The sequence below is a fragment of the Talpa occidentalis genome, unplaced genomic scaffold, assembly GCF_014898055.3.
Source record: "Talpa occidentalis isolate TD23 unplaced genomic scaffold, MPIMG_talOcc4v2.1 talOcc4.14, whole genome shotgun sequence".
Classification (NCBI taxonomy): domain Eukaryota; kingdom Metazoa; phylum Chordata; class Mammalia; order Eulipotyphla; family Talpidae; genus Talpa; species Talpa occidentalis.
Genome location: NW_023601433.1, coordinates 40201296 through 40227683, shown reverse-complemented (window position 1 = coordinate 40227683; position 26388 = coordinate 40201296). Strand labels below are relative to the sequence as shown.

Sequence of the window (26388 nt, the reverse complement as noted above, 5' to 3'; positions counted from 1 at the left end):
TGCTATTTAGATTTGAACCCCATGAGGACAGGGACTGCAACCTGTCCATCAGTGTTCCCAGCAACTAACAGTGTTTGGAATTTGTTTTGAGTGAGAACTCATGACACACTATAAACTAGAAAATCTCTTTGAGACATGCTAATTAAAATCTGTACGGATTTATAAATCTCTCCTTTTGCAAAAATAAATGTATATATTTATACATAAACAGATTTTCATATTAAAAAAGGTAAGCATTTTGCTCAAAAAATGGCCACAAAAATATCATTCAAGAGACAACTCAAGACTGTCTAGTAACATATGTGGGGAGATGGTCACACTACAAATATAAGTAACACGGGTATCAGGGAATTATTAGGAAAAGTTCAGGACTAAAAACTGACCTAGCAGAGCATGTCAAATCACTATAATTCTATCCTGATGATAAACCAAATGGCATGATCTAGGCTCAGATTAAAAGTCTAATTAGTGGGCCTCCCCGGTGGCGCAGCGGTTGAGCGCTGGGTTGTGAACCTGCCCGCAGCCTCTGCGACGCCGGTTCGATCCCCGGCTGCTCCCCGGCCACCGGAGGAGGGTCCCGCATGGCGCACAGACCTCTCCTGCCGCCCGCTGCTCCCCTCAGCAGTGTACTTCGGTCCTTCTGCCTGCTCTGCTCCCCGCTCTGGCTCTGGTGAATTCTCTCACCCTCCCGCGCTTCTGACTGTACCCAGTGCTTGTATAAACAAACAAACAAACAAACAAATAAATAAATAAACAAGCCTCTATTAAAAAAAAAAAGTCTAATTAGTAATCTATGAATTACCCCTGTTGTGTTTCGAGAGCAACTTCAGAGACTGCTCCTCCCTGAGGGTCTTAAAGATGCTGACAGTGTTCTCATATCGGGACCATGGTGTAGATTTTATGCATGAAAGAGTATTGGATTTTATTTAATGCTTTTCTGTATCTATTAAGATAATCACATGGCTCCCAAGATGACCACATGGTTTTTATCTTTTATTCCATTCATGTTATAATCCACTGATTGATTTTCTGTATGTTGAGCCAATCTTACATTCCTGGGATAAATCCCACTTGGTCAGGGCATATAAATCCCAATAGACTGCTGAATTTAGCTTGTTAGTATTTTGTTGAGGATTTCATATTTACATTCATAGTCTACTGGTCTATCGCTTTCTTGTGATGTCTTTGTCCAGTTTTGGTATCAGGGTAATAATGGCTTCATAGTGAGTTTAGTAAGTATTCCCTACTCTTACTTTTTGAGAAGAGTTTGTGAAGGACTAATATTAAGTCTTCTTTGGGCATATGGTAGCATTCACCAGTGATACCATCTGATCCATGGTATGTTTTTTTAAAGAATGTGGTATCCTTCCTTCTACTAGGATTAAATAGTGTTAAGAGCATTAAGTGATTACCTGGCCATAGTCAATTTCCAGAGGGTAGAACTTTTTGGGATACTTTGTGAAGTTTTTGGAGTGCCAGGCATTCCCGGTTTTCTCTTCATATAATTTCATAAAGTGCTCAATGGCATCCTCCTTGGATGGCATCTGCTCCAGTTTGTTACTGCCAATCACAGTGCCCACGCGGCCCCAGGACCTGAATATCCAATACCTGTGGCAGGAGAGGACGAGGATCAGATACAAGTTTGTGGGTTGCCTGGTTCACACTTCATGATGAATTTCCCTTCCCTGCCAGTCTAGTTGGGTGAGCAAGAAAGTCAAACACCCCAAACCAATGGATTGACACAGAGGAACATCAGGAACTGATACCACAATCAAGTACCTTTATTTTACCTTTTATTAATGTAAAGGTTAAGAAGTTTGAGTAATTAAAGAATGCCCCTTCAAATATCGGTAAATGGACTAGAAAAAGTGCCAAAGAACAGGATTGGCAGCCAAGTTTACGGAACAAATCCTGTGAACTATAGATCTTGATTTCTCCACAATAAATACAGCGAGTACAATTTGAGAATCAAGTGCTCAGGGTGATGCAAACGCTAATGATGTACCCAGAAACCAAAGAAAAAGTTCTGGCTCAAACCAGAGGCTGAGGCAACAAAATAGGAGGGGTTGGGACACTGGCATGCAGGGTGAGCTACCTACAGAAACAGGTGACCATTTTCGGTTTTCATGTCAATCTAGGGCACAAGTCACATCCACTTCCAGGTGCTTTGCTGCTTAGCTTTGGGTGAGTTAACTTTTCTTAATGCAAATAACATGACTTTAATTGTACACCAGAATATAGATCTAATGGGAACCCGAACACAAACCCAATTTTATATGCATCATAAAGATTAAAACCAGGGAATTTAAGGAAAAGCCTCTACTGTAGATGTCTACAAAAACTCCATTCCTTCTCCTTCACTGAGATATAGATCTAGTTTTTGGAAGGTATGCTTTAAAATCAAGAAGCCATTTTTCTTGTCTTTCAAATCTGACAAGAATCGGAAACAAATTCAATAACAGAGGGTCCATTTCTTCAGCTATGTTAAGTAGCCAGTAAGACTCCTTTTAGAGCACCCCTGATGCTCATTTTAAATCAAAGAATTGGATAAAAGCTAAAGAAATAGAAAAAACCTGAGTCATCTCAGTGCTTATAAATGGAGGGTAGCCAGGATTTATTAGGTGCTGATTATCAGTTTGCTTCTTAACTTATAAAGCGTTTTAGATTTCCTATGCGATGATTAAACTGTCTTCATTTGCTTATAAATTAAGTCATTTAACACATAACAGTAATTACGAAAATGTCCCACACCTTTTAACATAAGTTGACTCTAATGCAGGACAATTAACTCAGTGATGAGGAACGACCCCAGCTAGAAAGGTGTGGAGGAGGCCTCCCTGATGGCCTAGGGGTTAAGTCTCAGCGCTATCACCACTAAAACCTGAGTTAGATCCCCGGCCAGGGAGCTAATCCACATGTGGCACAACTGACTTCTCCTGGCTTGCCTGCTGCTCCCCTGAGTAGTGTATTTTAGTCAGTCCACCTGTCCTGCTCCCTACTCTGTCTCTGTCAAATCCTCTCACCCCCTTGTACCTCTGGCCTACAACCCAGTTCTACAAAAGATAAAAGGGAAAAAAAAAATATATATATATATATATTAAAAAAAAGGTATGGGTGGCAAAAGCCAGCCCAACCCCTTAGTACCTCAATAGCAGCTCTGGCTTATCTCCACCATGCTTAAAGGAGGGCAGATCCAAACATCTTTAGTAATTAAGCGTGTTTGCGATAACATTAAAATATTCAGTTTTTGCCAAACTTTACTTTGCTTCACAAGTTCTAAAATTTAAAATCAAGGCTTATCAGAAAGCCTTGATTTTTCGAACAGTTACAAGAAAGCAAGCCCACAGATGACACGACTGCCCAGCCAGAAAGGCTATGTGGTGGAGATGGCTTCCTGCCATTCACTACAGGCCTCTCAATACACAGTGGGCTTTTAGAGGAAAGAGAATCCCCACGTGCCAGGGAAACTTGAATCTTATGCCACTGAGAGCACAGCACTGACAGGCATACCCCTTCACGGGGCATTCCAGGCCTGGACATTCTTGTTCCCAGAACACACCTGCTCTCCTTGTCATCCTCCAGGAGCTGCAGCTTGTAGTAGGAATTGGTTCCTTTAACAATGTCCACCAGGCCGAGGGTGGCGCTGAACACCTTCCCACCTTTCTCCAGGACGTGTGCAGAGGTTTCCAGACCTGTCACAGAGGCAAAGCCCCTATAGTTTCCTCTCCCAGAGGGGCTGGTGTATTCCAAAAGCAGCAGTTTGCAGGCTCAGGGCCTATAGCTGCTTGGGTACACTAACACCACTTCAAGAGTTTCCCCATAAGGTGAGTGCTCTCAGGATTGGGGGTAGGGAGGAAATTGTTGGGAGCCTGCAAGGATGTTTGCGGGCAAAGGTGTGGCCCACTCTTTTCACATTCCTGTCTGCTTACCAGAATCTGGATCAACAGCTGCTCCTCCTTTAAGAGTTAATTTCATTCTTTTTTCAGATTTGTTGATTCCTTGAAAGGTGAAGAAGTAAACAGGAAATCAAAAATAAATTAAAAAGGGAAGAGGCCTTGCTGGTGGCCTAGGGGTTAAGTCTTATGACTGTCACTGCTAAGTTGGCCTGAGTTTGATCCTGGCCAGGAAGGTGACCCACATGAAGCAGCAGACCTCTCCTGTCTCAACCGCTGCTCCCCTCAGCAGCGTATTTCAGCAGATCCACCTGGTCTGCTCCCCACTCTATCTGGTGAATCCTCTCACCACCTGGCACCTCAGGCCTAGACCACAGTTCTTGTATGCATAAATAAATACATAAATCTTAAAAAAAAAAAAAACCCCAGTAAGTGAAGGCAAGTGAGTCATATTCACTCACGGCATATGCCAACATGCCATCTGTGTATTGCTTCCCTTCACCCCAAAGTCCCTATCAGTTTGAGCCCAGGGAAAAGAGAATTAAGGAAACTGGTCTAGGCAGCACCCAGAGACCACTACAGGGGCACAAAAGCAGAAGCTGCACTGGCGGACATGCAGGCCTGGGACCAATGGCAGGATGCAGCCACCTGCTTCTCTGGCTTCTGGCCCTCCGTGATGGTCATCTCGGGCCTCACCTTCCTCCTTGACAGGGCCCTTGCTCTTCTTGGAGAGTGCACCCCCTGACTTCCCTTTTGGGGCCATTACTTCAACAGGTTCAGCCTTCACCTCAGCACCCCAGGGGGCTAAGATGTGGGCTGAGAGCAACTCCTGAAGGCTCTTGGTGGAGGCGGTGACATCCTGGAGGAAATCCTCAGACACAACACGAATGTTGGCTTCCTTCACCTCCTCCATCTTCTTATTCATCTTTTCTACTTCCTCTGTTTCAATTAGAAGGGGAAAAAAGGTAAACAGTAAGTTCAAAACTGAACTAAATCTCAAATCTCTAGAGTCACTATGACTTTCAGCCCTTGCCATCCACACAGCTCCTTTCCTTCCAAACCTAGTGCTTAGTTCCTGGGCCTTTTTCCACTTTAGCAACTGTCTTTTACCAGCAACTCCCTTTCCTTGAGGGTATGATGAGTTAGGGCTGCTGACTATAAACCTTTTACAGAGCGAGATGTTAGCAGTCATTCCACAGGAAAATGACCCTAACATACATATAAAAAATGCCATGTATTATTTCTCTGGTCTTGAGGACTTACAATGGTAATTGGCATAATAAAGCTTCAAAGAAACCGGTTTACCTTAGTTTAACTTTGCATTTTCCAAACGTATTTAAGCTATGAATTTCCGTTTTAGCAGCAAACCTACCCCGTCTTATGGAGGAGTGTTAGCGAAGAGAATAGCAGCCTACAGCCTTTAGCTGGGAATAGAAAACTATGTGAAGAGATAAAACACAGAACAACACAACGTCCAAACACTGGCTTCCTACATAAAGACCACAGACAATGATGCTGATAAGATACACTGTGTCAGGCACTGCTCTGCACACTTCATCTCATTTACCCATGACATGCTTTTTAGATTTCCTACGTAATGATTACATTGTCTTCATTTGCCTAAAAAATGAAGACCGCATAATCTCCATTTTTACAAGACAAAACTCACTTTTCGTACTGATGCACAGGGAAGCCTTGTTGGCCGTCCCTGTCAACTTCCCCCCGAGTTTCTCGATAGTGGCTTTCACTTCATCCTTGTTCTGGGAGAGTTTCCCAAGAGTCAGGATCTTCATGTTGGCTAAGGGCTTATCTGTTATAGGAGAACAGAATCATTAGGCATAGTTGCTCCCCAGGAAGAGGGCAGTGTAGGAAAACAAAGTAGCAAATTCCCAGGGAAAGGCTAGGACCACCTGCAGCAACCTGGAGGGCCTCTAAGCACCCACTTTTTGATGAGCTTCTTCCTAGAGAATGGCCTATGCAAACAGAAAGGCTACTGGCAAAGCAGAGGACAGGCCAGCAAGCTGCCACTGTTGAGCCTACATGCATCCACTGGCACAGAAAAGGCCAGGTGGGAGCTGTTAGGAAGTGACGCTGTCCCACAAACAGGCTGTGACCCAGGGTGGACGGGCATGCTGTGAGACCAGGAAGGCTGCTCTTGGGGACAAAGGACCAACAGTGGGTGGGCAGCAGAAAGGCAGGCTGTGTAAATTCCCTATTCTCTCTATTCATGTCAACAAGCAAAATGCAATTCTTAAGTAATACAAATTAACTATTTAAAAAATTCAACTTGTCCGTTAGTCACTCAGAGCTTTGGTCAGCACAACTGCACTGAGAACCCTGGTGTCCAGCATTGGTCCCAGGCCAGAAAGCCCCAGGACAGGAGTGTGCCTTATATTTACTGCAAATGGTAATACATTTCTAGAATCAGAAATGCCTTTGAAGTCCTTCAAGGTATTTGAAGGACTGTGAAGGACACCACTGGCATTTAACTGAAGAATGGCTGTGGAGATGGGGACATAATCATTTGTGTGAATTACAAGCGAGGGACCCCTCAGAGCGGAGGCCAAAGTACTTGCCTGGCCAACCACACATGCACCTAGATCCAGGTGACAAGCAGAAGAGTAAACTCAGGATGACCACACAACGCCCCCTCCCCAGGGGAAGGAAGGAGTGCACATCAGGGCCAAACCCTTGTTTGACTTAACTATTAGACTGAACTGTGGCTTAACCATTAGACTACACCAAGTGTCTAAGTGAACAAAGGCAGAGGATCTCTCCTGCCAGCAAAACCCAGAGACCTCATCTCTGTTGGCATGAAAAACTTTCTACTAACATTCATCAGTAACTCCCTTTGTCAGACAATATATACAGCAGGTCCCTATGCAATAGAGACCCAAGCCTCAATCAACTCTGGGTACAGAGCTGTACCTGGAAGCTGGCAGGTGAGTCCTGGAGGGAGATCTACAATGCTTCTCTTTAACGCATTTAGGCAGGTATTAAAAATGCTACTCTGGGTAAGGTTGCCCACATGGCCTATTAGAAGCCCCCCACCCTCATCTTCCTCCTCCTGCTCTGTGTGTGTGTGTGTGTATCTGGGGAGTTGTGGTGATGGTGGTGGGGCGGGGGGAGCAGAGGGCAGGACCAAGGTTTTCCTGAAGGTCTGTAAGAGAACCCAGAAGAAAAATATCTTTGCAAGATTGGGGATCCCAGCCTATCCTGCCCAAGGTTTGCCCCAGAGCTGTACCTGGAGGAGCAGAGGAGTTCACAGCAGTGGGTGCTGAGACTGTGGAGGGTGGGGGCACCGCTGCCAATGGAACACTGGTCTCTGGGGGGAATATTCGATCCTGCTTTTTGATCTTTAATTTCTTGAGGTAAGAGATTTCTCGGAATTCCTAAAGAATTAAAAGAGTTTTAGTTAAGAAACCAGTTCTCTCTTAACTATCTGGTAGAGCAAAGGGGATTTGGCTTATCCAAATTAATGAATCTCCTTTTTTCTTCTTTCAATAAATAAACATAAAATAGGACATTGTGTGTCTTCTAGTATGAAACTCAGGATTACGGAAAATCAGTACTTAGTTCCTCCTCCAGCCTCCAGGCCTCAACACTCAACAAGTCCCTCTGGGGTCACACATCTACCCCATGACCAAAAGCCCCCCACACTGTACACATGCTGGGTAAGGGACTATTACCCTAAAGGAAATCAGGGTAATTCCCTTCTCTGTAATCTTCACAGTTCATCTTCATCCTGGTGACTTACAGTGGGTCTTGTTCTAAGCAGTCACTTGATAAACAGCAAAGACCTGAACTCAGGGGACTATCACAGTTCTATGTTCCTAACGCTTCATCCAATAAAGAGCCTTTTTCTACTATTCCAATGTTCAGTGAATACCAGTTAGACAAAAGAGGAACAGGCTATGTGAAAGCAGAAGGTTCCTATTTTGGTATGACTGGTGGGTTATTTTGGGTCTGGGGAACATTATCACCATTGCTTTTTTAAAATTTTTTTTTTATTTTTAAGATTTATTTTTATTATTTTTTAAAGATTTATTTATCTTTATACAAGAATTGGGGTACAGGCCAGAGATGCAGGGGGTGAAAGGATTCACCAGAGACAGAGTGGGGAACAGAACAGGCAGACGGACCGTAGTACACTGCTGAGGGGAGCAGCGGGCAAGACAGGAGAGGTCTGTCCCACCGTGTGGATTTCTCCCTGGCCGGCCGGGAATCGAACTCGTGTTGCAGTGGCTGTGGACTGCTTCATAGGCTGCGTCTTAATCCCTGTGCCACCAGGGAGGCCTAGATTTGTTTATTTTTATACAAGAGCTGGGGTACAGGCCAGAGGCGCGGGAGGGTGAGAGGATTCACCAGAGACAGAGTGGGAAGCAGAACAGGCAGCCAACTGAAATACACCGCTGAGGGGAGAAGCAGGCGTGACAGGAGAGGTGTGCTGCGCCACGTGGGAATCTCCCTGGCTGGTGTGGAATCAAACCTGTGCTGCAGAGGATGCGGACAGCTTCAAAGCGCTATGCTCAACCCACTGTGCCACAGAGGAGGTCTGTCACCATTAATTTTGGAAAAAATTTTGAGCATTCTCAGATGCCAAAAGTATCGTTTCCAACATGTACAGAGCACCAACAAGTGTCACATTATCAGAGTGAGGTTAGAAAGACAGTTTCTGACCTTGAGAAAGCACAGCCTTTTGAGTCAGATATATGAGGCCAAACTTGAATGCAGGAGTTAAGTTCTAAACCTGAGGTGTGCTAAGTGATGTAAGACTGGGAAGGCTGGGTAGGCTCCTTAGAGGCAGTGACCTGCTAACCCAACCAGGAGCTAAAAAAGCAAGTAAAGGCATTTGTCTAACACATCACAATACACAGGGAACCCCAGGTGGTAGCAGCCAGCTGCTGGAAGTATGAAGAATTAAGAGGCAGGATGGGGTGTGGGGTGGTTAAGTACTGAGAATTATACTAGAGAAGAACCAGGTGGCAGGAAGAGAGGCTGCAGAGCAAAATTACAGATGGTGTGGGGCCAAGTCAAGGATTTGACCTTGAATCTAGGCCTAGTCCAGGGGCCAACAGAAACAGTGAATGAGGCATGTGTTTCTGTGATGTCATGTGGAGAGCATGCACTCTCAATCTGAAAAAGTGTCCGGCATATGCAGGAACCATTTTTTTTTAAAGATTTATTTTTATTTACTTATGCTTATAAGAATCAGGGTATAGGCCAGAGGTACGGGGGTGAGAGGATTCATCAGAGACAGAGTGGGGAGCAGAACAGATGGATTTACTGAAATACACTGCTGAGGGAACAGTGGGCAAGACAGAAGAGGTCTGCTGTGCTGTGTAGGTTATACCCCTGGCAGGGGATGGAACTTGTGCCACAGTGGGTGGTGATAGCTGGATTGTGCTGAGACTTTAACCCCTGCACCACCAGGAAGGCCAGTATGCAGGAACCTTTTGAGAAATAACCATTTATAAATATATAGATTACGTAAAAATGGAAAGAAGAAAAAAACACAAACGATAAAATGGTGCTGTATAACTGATATGTAGAATAGTTTGTATTCTTTATTATCTTACTGTTTTCTCAAAGAGAATAAAAAGGATTCAAATACCATAAAAAATCTGCAACATTTGCAAACTCAAAAAAAGGTGGGAATTATTTCTATAGGAATGGGGAGTCACTAAGTTTTTAAGAGGAGAGGAATGACAACGTCAGATTTGTTTGAGTCAATACTCAAGAAGTATAGGGGAAAGACTGGGAAGGAGGGAATGTGATGTTAATGAAGAGAGAAGCAAGACATCAACAAGCACAAGAGGGCCAGGGGGAAAATTTGTCCAGTCTTAGATATTTAGAGTTCATGAGTCCATGGGACGCTAGGGTGACAATTACAGAGCACTTACTTGAGTGTCACTGTTCCAAATGCTTACTCCCAACCCCAAAGCATATTGAATAGGAATTTGAGGATGAAGATCAAATCCCAAATCCCAGCGAGTGGAGGACCTACAATGTACCCCAGTAGTCGGATGTCAGATCATTTGAGTCTGGGGGAACAGGGTGAGTCCTTCCATAAATAAGACTACCCCAAAATCCACTGCCAGCAAGGCTCCAAATGAGGTTGCCCAATTGAATTGAGGTTTTTCTTTTTACATTCTAGGAATTCAGTATGTAGTTCCATTGGGGGGGAAAGAAAAAAGACCAATTATAGGAGATACTTGAAATCTGGACCCTACTCCTCTAGCACCACTAAGGGAAGGAAATAACCTTAAGAAGAAGGCTATCACAAAGGCAAGATTTATCACCCATTTGTTCACCACCATGTCCCTATATACCCACAACAGCTCCTGGCAAAGATGCGGTGCACAACAAACAGAAATAAAATGAAAATATTCATGTTCTTTGCAAGCAAGAGTATTTTACACCAAGTGGATAAACCTGTACTCCAAGTAAAGGTGCTTTGGTTCTAAATTTGTGTACTTTGCAAATATATGGAACCATTAAGATAATTTTGTATTTTGGTTATGAGGATTTCTTGTCTGAGGAACACTACACTGCAGTAATGGAGTGTGGACAAGCCCAGAAGGTGGACCATGTTTTTCTGTCGACAGATCCCAGAATGAATCCTCCCCCCACCATCCCACCACTTACCTTTGGGGTCACCCATTCCTTCCGGTTGGGTGTCTGTGTCTTTACCATACATTTGGTCCAGGCAGTGACATCCCCGGTACAATAATAAGCATCACTCTTGAAGACAAGCTGGCCTGAGCACTCCTCGCAGGGGAGGAGGGCACCAAACACCATGCCATCAGCCACTCGGTCCAAAATCTGAATCCAGTGAAGAAAGACATCAGAGAGGAAAAGGGCAGCTACTGAAGAGGACAATTTCGAATGTGGGGTAAAGAATTTGACCAGACTTTAATCACTCTGAATGCTCACCTTGATGAGCTGTAGCACCCACCCCAGAAGCTGGTTTACATCTGGGGTTGGGTTTTTGTATTCCAGGAGACACTTCTATGCGTGAAATGTTCCTGCCACTTCCCCAAAACTGAGATGCAAAAATAAAGGGAGAGCCCAAAGCATCTAGTACTACTGCACATAGAAGAGAGCGGCAGCAGGGAAGGGTCCGGTTGGAAAATGGGCTTGCCTCCTAAGAGGGCGTCCCCACTCCCCTGCACATCTCAAAGTCCTTGGGGATTTGGGTAGAAGGCAGCAAAGAAGCTCCTTTGGTCAGAGTATGTGATGTGGCATGAAGACATAAGGCAAACGTGGCTCTCCTCAGGCTCACCAAAACCCCCATCATGGGTTTACATGTGGAGCGTCTGGAAGGACCTGAGAGCCTGGCCAGGGAAACTGTGACCACGATGGTGATGAACATGCAGCAGAGCCACCAACTGTCGCTGCTCACAGGCAACACAAGCAGGAATCAGTGGAGGGCCTCCCATACTCCTCTAGGACCATCATGCCACACGACCTGGCCACCCCCCACGTCTCGCTTAACATAGGCAGCTCACCGCAGACTCCCCGGAGGGCACTTGCTGCTTGTTGAAGATGAGGAGCTCTTTCAGGTCATTCGTTGAACACACTTTCTTCAGCTCATCTTTGATGTTCCAGATCAGGTCATTCTGGGCCTACAGACAAGACACAACAGCTCAGGCACCAGCTCCGTTCAAAGATGGAAACCCTAGCAGAGGAAGACTGTACCCTAGTGCTGCTTGGTCTCCAGTCATATCTCTGTGAGCCAGGTGAGCTGCCCCTCTAAAGCTAGTCTCATGAGAGTTCCTGAGGATTTCAAATCAAACCTGATTTCTCAGCAAATACTGGGGGAGGTGGGGAATCCACTCAGGGGAAGGGGGGAATTCAGGCACCAGTCACTGGAACCAATCCCTCAGACACAACTCCCAGGAGACACAGAAAGAGCTCAGAAGCACTCGGTGGATCTCCCTGCCCCCAGCCCAACACCTGGCACCTAAAGGATGCAGGGCAAGCACTGTTCACGCATCTGAAAGCAAGAGTAGGGATGGTTCCCAGCATCTCTGATGTCCTTCATAGTGAATTACAGTTTCACGCAGGGATAGATCTGCACTCTCCTGTAAATGGAATTTTAAATGTCTTTGGTCCTACCTGCACCGTGCCCTTTCCTGGTGCACCTATCATACCCTGATGCTCACCTGGCCAAGGAGGGCATTAGCCTTCCCCACACACTAGGTTAGGAGGCAAATAATTCACATCTCTGCCTCAGATCCCACCTCTGCAGAAGAGGTGAAAATGCAGGGCCCACAGGCCCCTTCTCAGCACCAAATGAGCAGGATTTTAACTGTACCACACATTTGTGGCTGTCTCGTGGGTTCACTGTAAGGGCTCTCTCCCTATCACCCTCTCTGTGAAGCACCATGTGCTGGGTCATGGGTTACAAAGACGAGGGGACAAGAGGACAACTCATGGCACCAGCAGAAAACAGCATGCCAGGGTGGGGAGGCTGGGGGAATTTAAATTTTCTGACTTTCTTTTTGTCTCTTACAGCAGAGAGACAGAACACCAAGCCAACTGAAGGCAAGAGACTAAGTATAAGTAGCACTGCAGGTCTACTGCAGCCAGACTTGGTGTACAACGATGACATTTTTTAAAACTGAAAGACAATCCACCAAATTTGTGATTCTGATCCAAGATCCACCTGGAACCAAATCAGAAATTGCTTCCAATTTTCATACCACAGGCAAAAAGCAAATACTCACATGAAAGAGCCAAGCAGACAGCTCATAGAAATCATGTTCCCAGGAAGAGCCTGACTGTTCTCCTCTAGTTTCCCAAACATCCAGTATTTTCTGGTTAGTGACCACTGAGTCAAATACTAGTTTTCTCCTCTTTTATCACTACATGCCTTCTACTGCTTTTCTTTTCTTTTTCTTTTTTTTAAAAGATTTATTTATTCAAGAACTGGGGTACAGGCCAGAGGTGCGGGAGGGTGAGAGAATTCACTAGAGACAGAGCGGGGAAAAGAACAGGTAGACGGACCGAAAGCACTGTTAAGGGGAGCAGCGGGCAAGACAGGAGAGATCTGCCGTGCCATGTGGGTTTCTCCCCGGTTGGCATTGAACCCATGCTGTAGAGGCTGCGGACAGCCCCACCTTGCTGCACTCAGCCCGCTTTTCTTAATGAGAGCTCTTTGTTACAAAACACGGAATATCTCTACCTCTCCATGCTGAGGACTGCTGGTACACTTTAATTTCATATTCAGTTGACAATGTAGAGGCTGCAGACAGCCCCACCTTGCTGCACTCAGCCCGCTTTTCTTAATGAGAGCTCTTTGTTACAAAACACGGAATATCTCTACCTCTCCATGCTGAGGATTGCTGGTACACTTTAATTTCATATTCAGTTGACAATGTTTATGAAGTGATCTGACACGCCCAGGGTGCAGCAATGTATCCCACGCTGTAGCACAAATCTACCGTCCCACGAGGCAGCGGACAGGTGGCTCGGCTCCTGCCTGCATGGCACACCGAGTGCATGGACTCTTTCAAGCAAGAACTATTTCTTCCAAAGAGGAAAGAAACCAACTAGGGGGAAAAGCCATACTCCGACAACAGCTATCCACCTGGGAATGCTAAAGGACTTGCTAAATGGGACACTTATTTTGAATTTCCTTCTCAGAATGAGGACGAGAAATGAGACAGGATGGTAAATGGACACACACAGTTCAGAACTCACCTTGAGGGCCTTTTCTAGCTTGCTATCCTTGTCCTTTTCTTTTTTAGATTTCTTCTTTGCCACTTCACCTATCCCATCGACCTCGTCACCTTTTCTTTTTCTGACAGAGACACAGAATGGTAAGAGATAAAACTGAAACTCAGTGACTTGGGATGATATGGTATGTTCAAGTTAGTTTTCCTGTCTGCCAGGCCTTGCTCATATTCATCACTCCTACGGGCACCTCCCATTCCACCTGATGCTCTCAGAATACTATCTGCAGTACTCACAACCAACTCCATCCATCATACTCCGCTACCAGGGAGAGGAGCCAGGGCTGTTCCAAGGCCTTACAAGCCAGCATAGGATCCAGGGCTTCAGCCCCATGTGATGTCAGAAACTACATGTATCTCTTGGTGCAAATGAGATATCCTGGCAGGGAATATGCTAAAACTAAGTCATTTTGTGAGGGGCAGGGACTGCAGACAGAAAAAAACCATGAATACCAGGGGCTACGATTTTCAAGTTAAATTACAAGGCCCAGAGGTCATTCTCAGGAGGATCTCACTACCATTTAGAGTGCAAACAAGACTGTGCAGGCACTGGCCAGTTTGCCTCAGTCTGGCAGTAAATATCTTGTAATATCAGCCCTATCTTGTGGGAGGGCACTGAGGGTGCTCAGCAGCCCTTACAAAAAGAGCAGGAAAGACACAGTGGTTAACATTTAGTTTTAACTGTCAGAGACCTGACTTCAAACCCGTATACTCCTCATCAATAGAGGGAAAAAAAGAGTACCATCTACCTAACAGGACCGTAGTGGTGGTGCAATAATATATCCCATATAATGGGCTAGCACAGTCCTAGCACACCGAAGCGCTCAATTTCAGCTGTGACAAAAATGTGGACTTATGCATTCCTACACCTACAGACATGCTGCGCTGCCCGAGGATTTAAATGGATGGGTCTGATTTTCCAGTTTTATTACACATTCCAGGGCCACATCTGCTATGCAATGAAATGGTAGATTTTAACTAACATGTTATGGCTAGTCGATGATGGTGAGGTCAAGGTGCCCACGGCCCTAATTCAGCCCACAGTCACTGTCCAGGGCACACGGTGTGTGCCAAAGCCCTGGCATAACTCCCTTGGTGTGCAGATTACCAACTCTAGAGCCCAGAAACCAGCATCGGGAAAAAGGAAAAGTGCCCACCAACTCAAGATAAGTTACTGAGGGGTCTTCCCATCCTCAATGTCAATACCAGCCAAACTGCAAAATTCTGAGTTCTAAACCAGGGACCTTCTGGACCCACTGATAAATGGTCACAATTCTGCCAGCATCATTCTCAGAGACCCACATGCAGAGGAATGTGTTCACATACAAGGGTGCCTTGGGGATATGAAAATGGGTCATGCAGGGGCCGACTGCAGTGACTGATCCGGGTGAGGGGTAAACTTAAGACAGGGCAGGAAAGTGATCTATATCCAGGGTTAGTATCGTGGGACATGGGACCAGCTGGTTCTGCCTATGCATGGGGAGGAGATAGGAGCTCCCTGCAGGCCCTGCCCTCCTCTCACAGCTGGGGACAAGGCAGAACTGTGCTACCACCAGGCCTGTGTCTGCAGTCCCAGGGTTTCTGACAGTTCACAGGGGATACAGTAGTAATGTGGAATCTGTGGGTCTCAGGGCCTCCATCAAGTCCCTCATGGAACCCCCAACGTGCTTCCATAGTCCTCCACACACCCTTCGCTCTTGACTCCCGGAAGCTGCTTCTTCAAGGTTTCCTTGTCCTCAGGAGTGAGGAGGCTGAAGCCCTTGAGCTGATTTGCGCTGTACTCAGGCCGGAAGCCCAGCTCCTCCCTGTTCTTCACAAAGCAGTCTGGGTGGTACCAACGGTCAATCATGCCTAACTGCGGCTTCTCTGGATCCAACATTTTCTTAGACAGGCGCACCTGGCCCTGTAGGAAAAAACATGTGGTACTGAGACACAAGGCAGGATGGTAAAATATCAGGGCTCAGGGATGGCATGAGCTTAGGGCCCCGAGATCCACACCAAAGGGCATGCAAGGGCTGTGGGAAGTTTTGTGCTGGGACTGTGTGTCAGCATCCCCATTAAGTCAGTCAACTCCAGCTTTACTTACTTACCTGGGCAGGTAAGAAAGTGATAACATTTTCCTGAAAATGTTCTGGCTTAGGAGTAGTCAGAGAACACATAATAGAGTGTGTCAGGGTGGAGCCAGCAGCAACACCTAGGATATTACGCCACAGGCCCAAGAGCCGCAGCAGCCCCCAAGCCAGTAGATTTTCTATAACACCCCTCTCCCCGCCATGGACTCTGTCTCTCTACACACCTGAAGACCCTGCAGAGATGTGGCTGAGCCTGCAGGCTAGAACCCAATCCTGCCATCCTGCCCAGGTTTACAACCTCTAGGCCTGATATTCCTAGGACAGTTTCATACCTGTGAGCCCCAGATCCAGAAAACTCAGCATGAGGGGCACCGACACTATCGAAAACGATCAACTGTACTTAGTGTTCCTGCTAGAACTCTTTCCTCAAATTTTCGGTGTAGGTAGCGGGAGAAGAGCTAGCAACTTAGTATTTTTCCTTCCTAAATATCCACTGGCTCACTTCAATTTCTTATACAACACTCTGAGGAGGCAGAAACCTTCAACCCCTGCCTTAAATAATCAGATGCAGTGTTTATGTAAGATTAGAGAAGAGTGACAAGGCCGGAGGGCACAGGCCTACCACTCCATCCAAGGGTGCACCTCAATTTCCTGTGTAACTCTGGGGAGGTAGAAACCTTCCAGCAAATCCTTAAACTAATCAATCGCAGTGCTTACAGAAGACGAGAGGAGGGCTCCAAGTATGGAGGACACAGCCTGCCCTTCTTCCCACCCATGTCCATGGATGCTCAGAGCACTGTCCATTTTACATGACTGGCTGTCACTCTTCAGGGACTAGAACTATAGGAAAAGCTGGTTAATGAATTTCTTCGGATTAAACAAATTTAATCCTACCACACAGCACAGACAGCCTTCCTCCAGTCACTGCTGAGGCCAGAAGGGACCTTTTGTGTTTAAGTGTTTCCATACTCAACCAGGTTTCCTAAGAGTGGATTTCACCCTGAATCCAATAGTAATTAGGGCCAGACCTGTCAGAAGGACCTGGAGGAAGAGCCAGTGTCAGTTCCCATTCCCAGGAAGATCATCACTGTATTTAACCACTGATGCTGAGCTCACCAAAAGCCCCCATTTTCCCTTTACTCATGAGCTATCCAACAACATTTAATACAGGAAATCCAGCAAGTTCAGACACCTGACCCCCACCACCACCCTCACCTTTTCGATCTTCTCCATGCAGCCCTTGCACGTGCTTCTGTTGGACTTGGCATATTCTGCTGCGAAGTCGCCCAGCGTCTTCTCTGCTTTGCCACCAACTCCATCTTGGCCTTTGCCTGAAGAACCAAGAACAGCAAGGCTCAGCTCAACAGTCTCTGTGTGGACCCAGAGAGTCCCTATTCCATCTGTCCCCCAGATTCTCCCACTCAGACAACACCGGGGGTTGACAACTGCAGTTGGTCCAGCTCATCTACACCTGCTTCTAATAACTGAGGTTGGTAATCAGAGCTACTTTTCTGGCAATGAAATAAAAAGCTTTCTCATCCTTTCTGAAGCAGCACAATGTAGCAGGTAGTTGTCTCATCTTCCACCTCTCTCCATTTCCTAGGCATCCCTTCTCCCTCACTTTGGAAAGTACTGATCAAGTGCTTAATAAGAAAGTCTTAACACCACACCAAATTCCAATGCCACCTTCTAGTAATCATTACACTTGCATTTATCAAATTTAAGTGCCTATTTAGAGGTAGTATCTTTGACACAGAATTAGATATAAGTATATGTAAAAATTAAATATGTGGTAAATAATTTTGAGGATAAGTGGTCAAGCATTTGGGGCAAAAGCTAGATTCTTATATAAAAAATTTCAAGGCAAGGATGTCTTCTTTTACCACTTCTATCCAACATTGCACTGCTGGTTCTAGTAAAAGCATTAAGACAAGAGAAAGAAATAAAAGCTGCAAGTTTAGAAAATAACAAGTCATCTCTATTTGGAGGTGACATGACTACATAGGAAGGCACAAAAACCCCAGCAATTACTACTAGGTGAATTCAGCAAATTTGCAAAACACAAAATATTTCCAGTACACAAAATATTTCCATATACCAGCCATAAACATTGGAAAAGGGAATTAAAACCCACTATTTAATACAACATTGAAACACACAAAATACTTAGAATGAACTTAATAGGCTATGCAAGACCCCTACACTGTAAGTGACAAGCCTTTGCTTATGGAAGACTCAATTGTTAATAAGAAATTTACCCCCAGTTTGATTCAGATTCAATGAGATGCTGATCAAATTTCTAGCAAAATTTCTAGCAAACTTTCTGAAAGAAGAAATCGACAATTCTGTTACAAGATTTAGACAAAGATCCTAGAAAGGTAAAAATAATATTGAAGAAGAACAAAGTGGGAGGAATCAATCCATGTGTGTTCATGACTTGCTATAACGTGACAGTTATCAAGACAGAGGACACCGGCAGACCCCACCAGGGGTCTTAATAATGGTCTAGACACAGACCTACAGTTATGAGGTCTTTGGTTTTGACAAAAAAGCTAAAGTTTTTCAAGACATTGGACACAGGGCAGGTCCTGCCTTTCTGACAGTCCACAGGGGCTATAGAGATGTGGAATCTGTGGTCTCAGGAACTCCACCAAGGCCCTGAACCTTCCGTGTGCTTCCGTAGTCCTCCCCACACAAAAGGACATTCTATGATTCCACTCGTATGAGGCACCTATTTCAGAGACAGAACACAGGTTCCCAGGGACGGGGTTAAGGGAGAGTCAGTGCTGAATGGGTATGGTGCTTCAGGTTGGGAAGATGACAAAATTCCAAAGCTGGATGGTTGCACAGCAACACAAATGTACTCAATGCCACTGAAATGAACATTAAAAAATGCTCATAGTAAATACTGCGTTATGTATATTCTACCAGAAAAAAAGAGCAAGCATTTAAAAAATATTAAGATTCTGCAGGAAAAGGGAAAAAAACTCATGCATACACCCCCCCTCCCCCCGAATCAGTATCTGAACAGAAAAAAATGTCCTAAGGGGTCCCCACCCCTGCCCACAGCCCAATTTAAAGATGGTGTCTCTGAACTATAGAATCTGAGATAATTAAAATTTTTGTATGTCCAAATACTTGGAAGTTAGGCTCTCTGTATGAAACATCTCTGGAAAATTAGTACATAGTATCTTAACTTTATGACAATGAGGGTTTCACAAAAGAAACACATTTACAGTAAAATTACTGTATCTTCAATTATAAAATTTTATAATTTTATAAATATAAATCATAACTAGATATACTTGGCACCAAAATGAATAATCCCCCCAACCCTGAAGACAAGAGGGAAAACAACCACAGAACACAAAATTTTGTTTTCCTATCTGCCCTCTACTAAAATCTACACACTTTCTAGATCCTTTCTTGGCAAAATTACTATTAATTTTATTCACAACTCTGAGCTGTGTTTCTGGTCTCTCCGTTTCTAGAGACAAACACACTGTCAGTTGCAAGAAGGAGCGCAGAAGGAGGAACAGTTTAGCACAGGCAGAGGGCTCCATGCAGGGAAGATCACAGATGTTCCCACTGACAGCCTCCAGTCATAAGAACACATTAAACTGGGTCAAGTTTAGGAAGATAGAGAAATGAGAATGCAGACTCAGAAGATCTCCAAAAAGTGAAAGAAATGAACTATTTAAAATTTCAAGGCATCTCAGCAGAGCTAAGTTGTGGATATCAAGAAACGGACTTGAGATAGTTTATATGGAGAGGGAGAAGACCCCAACGGGAAAATGAAGAACAGCAAAGCCCAAGGACTGACACTACCTGCTTCAAGGCTTATGGAGAGTCACAGAAATCAGCACAGAACTTGTGAAAGAACAAACACAGATAAATAGGACAGGAGACCCCAGAAACAGACCCACAGAAATAGAGTCAACTGATCTCTGACAAAGGAACAAAGGCTATCAATGGAGAAAAGACAGCCCTTGAAACAGTGCTACTGGAATGACTGGACACACCCACATGCAAAAAAGAGAAACGAATCTGACATCTTATACGCACTACAAAAATTAGATCTAAATTGATTATAGATTCAAATGTAAGACACAAAAGGAGAAAACGCCTAGAGGATGATACAGGAGAGAATCTAGATGACCCCAAGGTCATGGTGATGACTTCAGATAAAACACCAAAGATATAATCCATGAAAGAAGTAATTGATAAGCTGAATTTCATTAAAATTGTAAATGTCTGTATTGTGAGAGAGGATGAGAAGACTGCGAAATGATATTTGCAAAAGATACATTTGCTAAAAGGCTGTCACCCAGGATATACAAAGAATTCTTAAGACTCTTCAAGAATGTAAACAAAAAGTGGGCAGAATATCTGAACAACATACTCTTCACCAAAGAAGATATACAAATAAGCATATGAAAAGATGCTCATCATAAAGCACTACAGAACTGCAAATTAAAACAACCAGATACTGACACACACCATTAAGCAGCCACAACCTGGAAACCAGACACCACAAATGTTAGTGAGGATGTGGGGCAACAGCACTTTCACTGATGGTGGGAATGCAAAATGCTCCCACTCTGGAAGACAGTTTGGTAGCTTCTTACAATACTAAACATACTCTTATCACATGCCCAGCAATCACACTCCCTGGTTTTTACCCAAAGGAGTCGAAAACACATCTACACTTAAACCTGCATGGATGTTTACAGCAGCTTTATTTATAACTGCCAAAACTTGGAAGCATCTTAGATATCTTTAGTAGGTGAATCAAAACAGAAATTGTGGTCCACCCAGTCAATGGAATATTATTCAGTGCTAAACACAAATGAGCTATCAGGATATGCAGGAAGCTTAAATGCATATTACTAAATGAAAGACTAATATGAAAAGAATACATACAGTAAGATTCCAGATAGATAACATTCTAGAAGAATTATAACTATGGAGAAATTAAAACATTGGTTACTAAGGGTTCAAGGTGAGGAAGAGGATGAATAGGCAGAGCACAGGGGGCTTTTAGGGCAGTGAAACTACTTGGACTGATACTACAATGGTGAAAACATGTCATTACACATTCATCCAAATCCACAGAATCTACAACACTATGAAATCTCTAATGCAAACTATGGCCTTTGGGTAAACTTGTCAATACACAATCAACTTGTCCAATACCTGTTACTCCTCCAGCCTCCGCCGTCTTCTTGATTTTCTGCTGGTCATCCCACCGAAGCTCAGAGAACCCATCTACCTCAACATCAGGATGCCGGATAGAGTGGCCAACCTTCCAGAAGCAGGAGAAGTGGTACCAGTGTGGGACTTTTCCATCAAACATGGGTGACTGGAGGGAGGTAAATGAGCAGTTAACTTCCAACTAGCTTCAATCCAGCCCACAGCAGCTAAACATATTAAACCACTGTTTTCTTATTGGTCAAGAGAAGACAGCCTTGCCTAAGTCCTTCACAGCTTGGGTACAAAGTGAGCATCTGGTTCCACATGTCTCCTCCACGTCGTCCCTGCCTCCCCGGAAAGCTTGTAGTCTGAGAACTCGCAACACAGGAAAGGAGACTTTTCTAGACCTCAGCCCCAGGTGCCTTTTAATTGTGCACCGCTGCATTCCAGAGAGATAGGATGTGTCTCGGAGAGCTATGAATGCAAGCACACACGGACGCTGCTGTGTCCCCATCCTACCATGTCTGCCAGGAGAATTAGAGACCACGGCTTCAGTCAAACCCAGGTCTGTGCATCCTAGAAAAGTTTCTAAGTGACTCTGCAGTAACACCACCAATGATAATGAGCAAGACAGAAAATATGAAAAAGTGTGAAGTCTGCAACAGTCACACTCACGTGATCAGAATGATTTAACTTAGAGGGCAGCCGATACAGGTCCTGTGGTTAGCCTGTCAGCTTACTCCCTGGCCCCCAGGAAGCAGCATTTCCTTCTGAAGGAAATGTGAAGTCCAGCCATGTGGGAAAGGTGGTTTCTACTCACGGTGACTTTCTTTCCTTTGTTGCTTCCACCTGGGTTGGGGCTGATGTGAGAGCAGTGGACTTTCACTGTGACAGTGCCAGGCTCACGCTCCCCTGGATTCACAGGGGGTGGTAACAGTGCCAGGCAAGAGTGAGACCCATTGACTTGGTGCTGGGGTCCTCCACAAGCCATCACGTGTAACCTCACAATTGCCTCTGGGTGGGAACCCCTTTTCAGAGGTGTGTGTGAGGGAAGCTGCACAGGCAGCAAGTGAATCAGCCCCAACCTGAATCTGACATCAGAGTCCTTTCCACTACACTGCCCAGCAGGAAAAGCTGCTTTAAAAATACACCAACAGTTCTGAGAGGCAAGGGAGGCCCACCACCTGCTTTTATAGAACATAAAATTAAACGTCATGCAAATGGAGTAAAACTGTTAACACGGCACTAAAATAAGTACCCTGCAGAACTTGCAGGATGGCGCTATGGAGACAGGGGAAATAGTCTATAAAAGCAGTGACAGGTCTCCCAAAAAGCCCTCTTTCTGGATGTTGATAATAACATGTAAGGTTAAAGCTGGGACACTTCAAGAGTTCCTCAGCACCAAGCAACCGGGGGTTCATAGCAGGATCAGTTATTTCCAAGCTCAGACAACTCCTCAGCCCTACTCAGAGCAAATAGCACTTCCTCAGGTTCCCCTTAGGTGCCCTCCCCACAGTCAAGACTGAAACATTTGAGTGACCCATGTCTGCGTGTGTTTGGAACTGGGTTAGGGGTTAGAATACCCTGCGGGCCATGATACCTGCCTTGCTAGCACCTGGCAAAGCTTGCTCATGGAGGGAGGACACTTAAAACGTATCTGCTGAAGGCCCCAAGTATTCTGGAGAGAAGGAAGGATGTGGAAAACTTATTTTCCCCAAACCCTACAACAAATGGCATTTCAGAGAGCAGACTCATGTTCTGACTCCCAAACTTTCACCTGCGGTGGCCTTGACCTGGGTCTTCATGCTTGGTGCCCTTTGTCTATCTGTCCAGCAAAACTTATGCAAAGGAGGGCCTGCTCAGTGGCTTTGTTCCACAAGTGAACCCACAGCTGTGGCATTTCCCTCTGGCTCTCCTGGTGCCCCACACCTGTCATTAAGCTTTGGTCTGGGTGCTGTGCCCCCAACCGCTGGTGCTGGGCTCCTGGGAGGAGCTACCCAAAGATGTACACACAGCACAAGCTTGGGGGACTGTACATACAAGTGGACCCCCCCCCCACAATTTGCAAGCAAAAAAACCTCCCCTAGACTAAAAATTAAAAGTGGAATTATTTCTAATTTTGTTCTCTCCTCTTACCCCTCCTCATGATAACTGTTAACTGGATCCACCTGCATTGTTGGGAACTTGCAATTTGTGTTACATCCCTAATAGATTTCTGTGTCCCTGTGGGATTCATAGTGGCATCAGAAACAACTACAGAATGCTGAGAAAACACCTTCCTGGGAAAGTCCAACACCTCGACACATGTCACCAGAATGCCCAGCACCCTCCTTTGACCTGGAAACACAAAGCTCTGCTCTTCCCTCACCCCTTATATACTCTCAGCGCTCCCACTACTCAGGGAGCTGGTTTTTTTTTTGTGGGGTGCCCTATCCCAGATGATGGCCATCTCGAATAAACTCCTCCATGTAAATACATTTCCTGTGGTTCAGTTTGGTTTTCTGGGCATTAACAAAAAGACCCAATTTGGTCATTAATATAAAGATCCCAAGGGGAAAAAACCTTGGCCAAAGCAAGGCTTTACTTTAGAACTGAGACTAATGCAGCAAGGAAAACAGACCAAGGTGGTAGCACTATCTCCCCTACTACGTAGGAGCAGAGAGAACCTTGGGCTGTGTACTTAGCAGATGCTGGCTGAGCACTTACCAAGTGCTAGGGGATTCATTCAGCCACTCAGTCTATTTCATTTAGTGTAAAACAGGCCTTACAATGGCTCACCTAGTCCACAGGGACCAGAATGACAGTTACCAGGCGGTAAGGGATCCCACTTACCTGTTCTCAACCCACCCTCCCCCATTACCCACTGGCAACCCCCTCCCAAGTCAATAGGCTGGAAGGTCCAGCAGGTCCCCTGGAGTCAGCTGCAGGGCCCGCCAGCCAAGTAGCAGGTAGTCAGAGAACAATCCTCCCATACAAATGTAAAAGCAGATATTTAAATCCAAGTGAGAAGAAAGGCCTCCACCATCTCAGCCTACCAGACCAACTTTACATTCTGAATCAAAACTCCATACCCAATAACAATTACAGAAAAATCACTCTCTCTTTTAATAATAAAGAATTTCTTTCACCACCAAATTGGCCAAATGAGGGCCCAGAATGTTAAATTTTATTTGGTTCAGGAACCGGTTCCTCAGTGGAGCTGTTCCAGGCTCCCCCAGACAGTTAATGCTCCTCTTTATTCTACAGGGTCCCAACACAGGAGGTACTTAGGCTTTGTCCTTGTCAATTGGACAAGGTCCTCTTTGGCTGTCTGGTGAAGCCCATGGACGTCCCTTTATTGGAGTAACATTTTAAAATGCATAAGAAAACACATGTTCACAAAGGGAACCAATTATATTGAAATAATTATCAAAACACTAAAAACTTTACTGGGATACCGTAAACCACGCGCTTTAAAGCATTCAATAACGAGATCTAATACCTGCTCTAACAGCTGCTGTGATTTTGAAGTAGTAATGAGTGTAAACAATATTTTGAGAACTCCCAAACACTGTAAAGTGACACGAAAAATCACTATATTTGGATATCTTGGGTTGAACCTGCCATCCCACAGACCCAGAAATTAAGAAAATTGCAGTAGTTCCCTGCCCTATAACAGTAGGAGGGAACTTTAAAAGACCAGGCTGCCAATAATTTTAGGATGAACTGTCAAAGACTGTTAGAGCTAGACCCTCATCTACTTCTCAGCGCCTCCCGCACAGCTCCATCAGGAGGCAGCCACTGCTGTACAGCAGCCATTCTCTCTTTACCCAAAATGAACGGTGCCAAGGGCGGAGTCTCTCTTTGTGGTCCTCCTACCTAACACAGATGCCAGGAAACTGCTAAGGGCTCTGTGTTTACTGAATATCTAAGTGCCAGCTACTGAGGAGTGCAGGCCCTGAGGATATAAGATAGTAGCCCCAATTCCTGGTATGATGAAATGAGAGAACGTAAGTACATTTGATGCTTGGTGTTACCCCCCACACATCCCCCCACCCCATTAAGTACTGAAAATCGAGCAAGGTCTATGTGGTTATTCCTATAACACTACTGCTCCAATGCAGGGAGGAAAATCCAAGTTACCTTTACCATAAGCACTGGGCTTGGATAACAGGTAACTTTATGTTGGTGATAGGGAGGGCAGTGAACTCAGGTCATATAGGCAGACATGAGTAAACTGGAAAAGTGGAGAAGTCAGGGACCCCTGGACCTTAGCTGGGGCTTTCAGACCCAGCACCTTAACCCCATAGACAGTCTGCATCCAGGCTGGTTATCTCTAAGCTCAGGGTACACTGCAGGGGGATCCCTACCCTCAATCTATCAATATTAAAACACCGAGATAAGGAATGGAATCCCCACCCCAACCCCTGCCTCCAGTCAGTCTTACTCAAACCGGATAGCTGCAAATTTACCAAAAGAACCTATCTCTGAACCCGGAAAGTTTGGGGGCAATATATTTTAAACCACAAATTAGGCCCAAAGTGAACGCACTATACAAAAATATCAGACTTGCATAGCTTTGCATAATTAAAAAAAAATGAGGGTAAGTGGGTGTTAAAATAACCAAAAACACGTTAAAAAATATCCTCCGGGCAAGTCGCCATCAATGTAGGGCAGAAATCTTCCAGGACAAGGTAGGTCAAAATTAGATTAGCTTCAAAAGGCCACGCACACTAGGCATAAAACAAACAAGAACTCCACCACCCAGAAACAAGGATAGAAGCGGCTCCTTATTTTTACGAAGCGAAAGGCACGAACAGCCCCACACTGCAGTTCCCGGGCTTTTCCTGCAAGATCAGCAGAACCTTCCGGGAGGGTCCCCCGGGCGGGCCACTGGCCGAGGAGGGGCCGCAGCAGCGCTCGCGCGGCTCGGGGCGGTAGCGGCCGCCGGCGCCCCCGCCCCCACCGGACACGCGGAGGCGCCCGGCGCGCACAAAGCGGCGCTCCCCGCCGCACCTGCACCATGATGGCCATCCGCAGCGAGTCCTTGGGGATGCTCTCGCTGCATTTCTTACACGAAGCGCGCCCGCTCTTGGCGTACTCGGCCCGGTAGAGCTTGTCTGAGGACTCCGCCATCTCCTCCTCGTGCCGCCGCAGGCCCGGGAGCCCGCCGCCGCGACCTGGAGAGACGCGCCGCCGCCTCGTCAACGGCGCGCCGGCCGCCCGGTCACTTCCCCGCAGGCGCCTGGGAGCCCAGAGCCGTCGGAGAAGCACGCCGCGCCGACCACGCCGCGCCGACCGCCGCCGCTCGCGGATAGATTGCTGATGCCTGGCCGCGGGAACGCCCCCGGCGCTCGCGTTCCGGGGAAGGGGCGGCCGGCGCGTGCGCGGTCAGGCGGCTGCGGGGCGGGGCGGGGCGGGGCGGGGCGGGGCGGGGCGGGGCGGGGCTTCCCCGGCGCCGGCGGCGGCGCGAGTTTAGCCCGCGGCGGGTGGCGTCAGAGGCTGGGCGTC

The 26388-nt window shown here is 45.9% G+C and overlaps 1 protein-coding gene across 1 annotated transcript in view; it reads right to left on the bottom strand.

Annotated features, from left to right (window-relative positions):
• The window catches only part of PARP1 (poly(ADP-ribose) polymerase 1), a 38730-nt gene extending 12571 nt beyond the window's left edge, over positions 1 to 26159 (bottom strand). Inside the window, exons 1-13 of the mRNA XM_037510345.2 lie at positions 25894 to 26159; positions 20902 to 21067; positions 16921 to 17036; positions 15322 to 15536; positions 13602 to 13701; positions 11405 to 11521; positions 10542 to 10718; positions 7138 to 7285; positions 5563 to 5703; positions 4590 to 4832; positions 3930 to 3998; positions 3560 to 3692; positions 1413 to 1608 (exon numbers count right to left, since the gene is read on the bottom strand). Of these exons, the coding sequence (XP_037366242.1) occupies positions 1413 to 1608; positions 3560 to 3692; positions 3930 to 3998; positions 4590 to 4832; positions 5563 to 5703; positions 7138 to 7285; positions 10542 to 10718; positions 11405 to 11521; positions 13602 to 13701; positions 15322 to 15536; positions 16921 to 17036; positions 20902 to 21067; positions 25894 to 26013 (1941 nt within the window). The 5' untranslated portion in view covers positions 26014 to 26159. The remainder of the gene's footprint in view (positions 1 to 1412; positions 1609 to 3559; positions 3693 to 3929; positions 3999 to 4589; positions 4833 to 5562; positions 5704 to 7137; positions 7286 to 10541; positions 10719 to 11404; positions 11522 to 13601; positions 13702 to 15321; positions 15537 to 16920; positions 17037 to 20901; positions 21068 to 25893) is intronic.
• Positions 26160 to 26388: the final 229 nt, after the last annotated feature.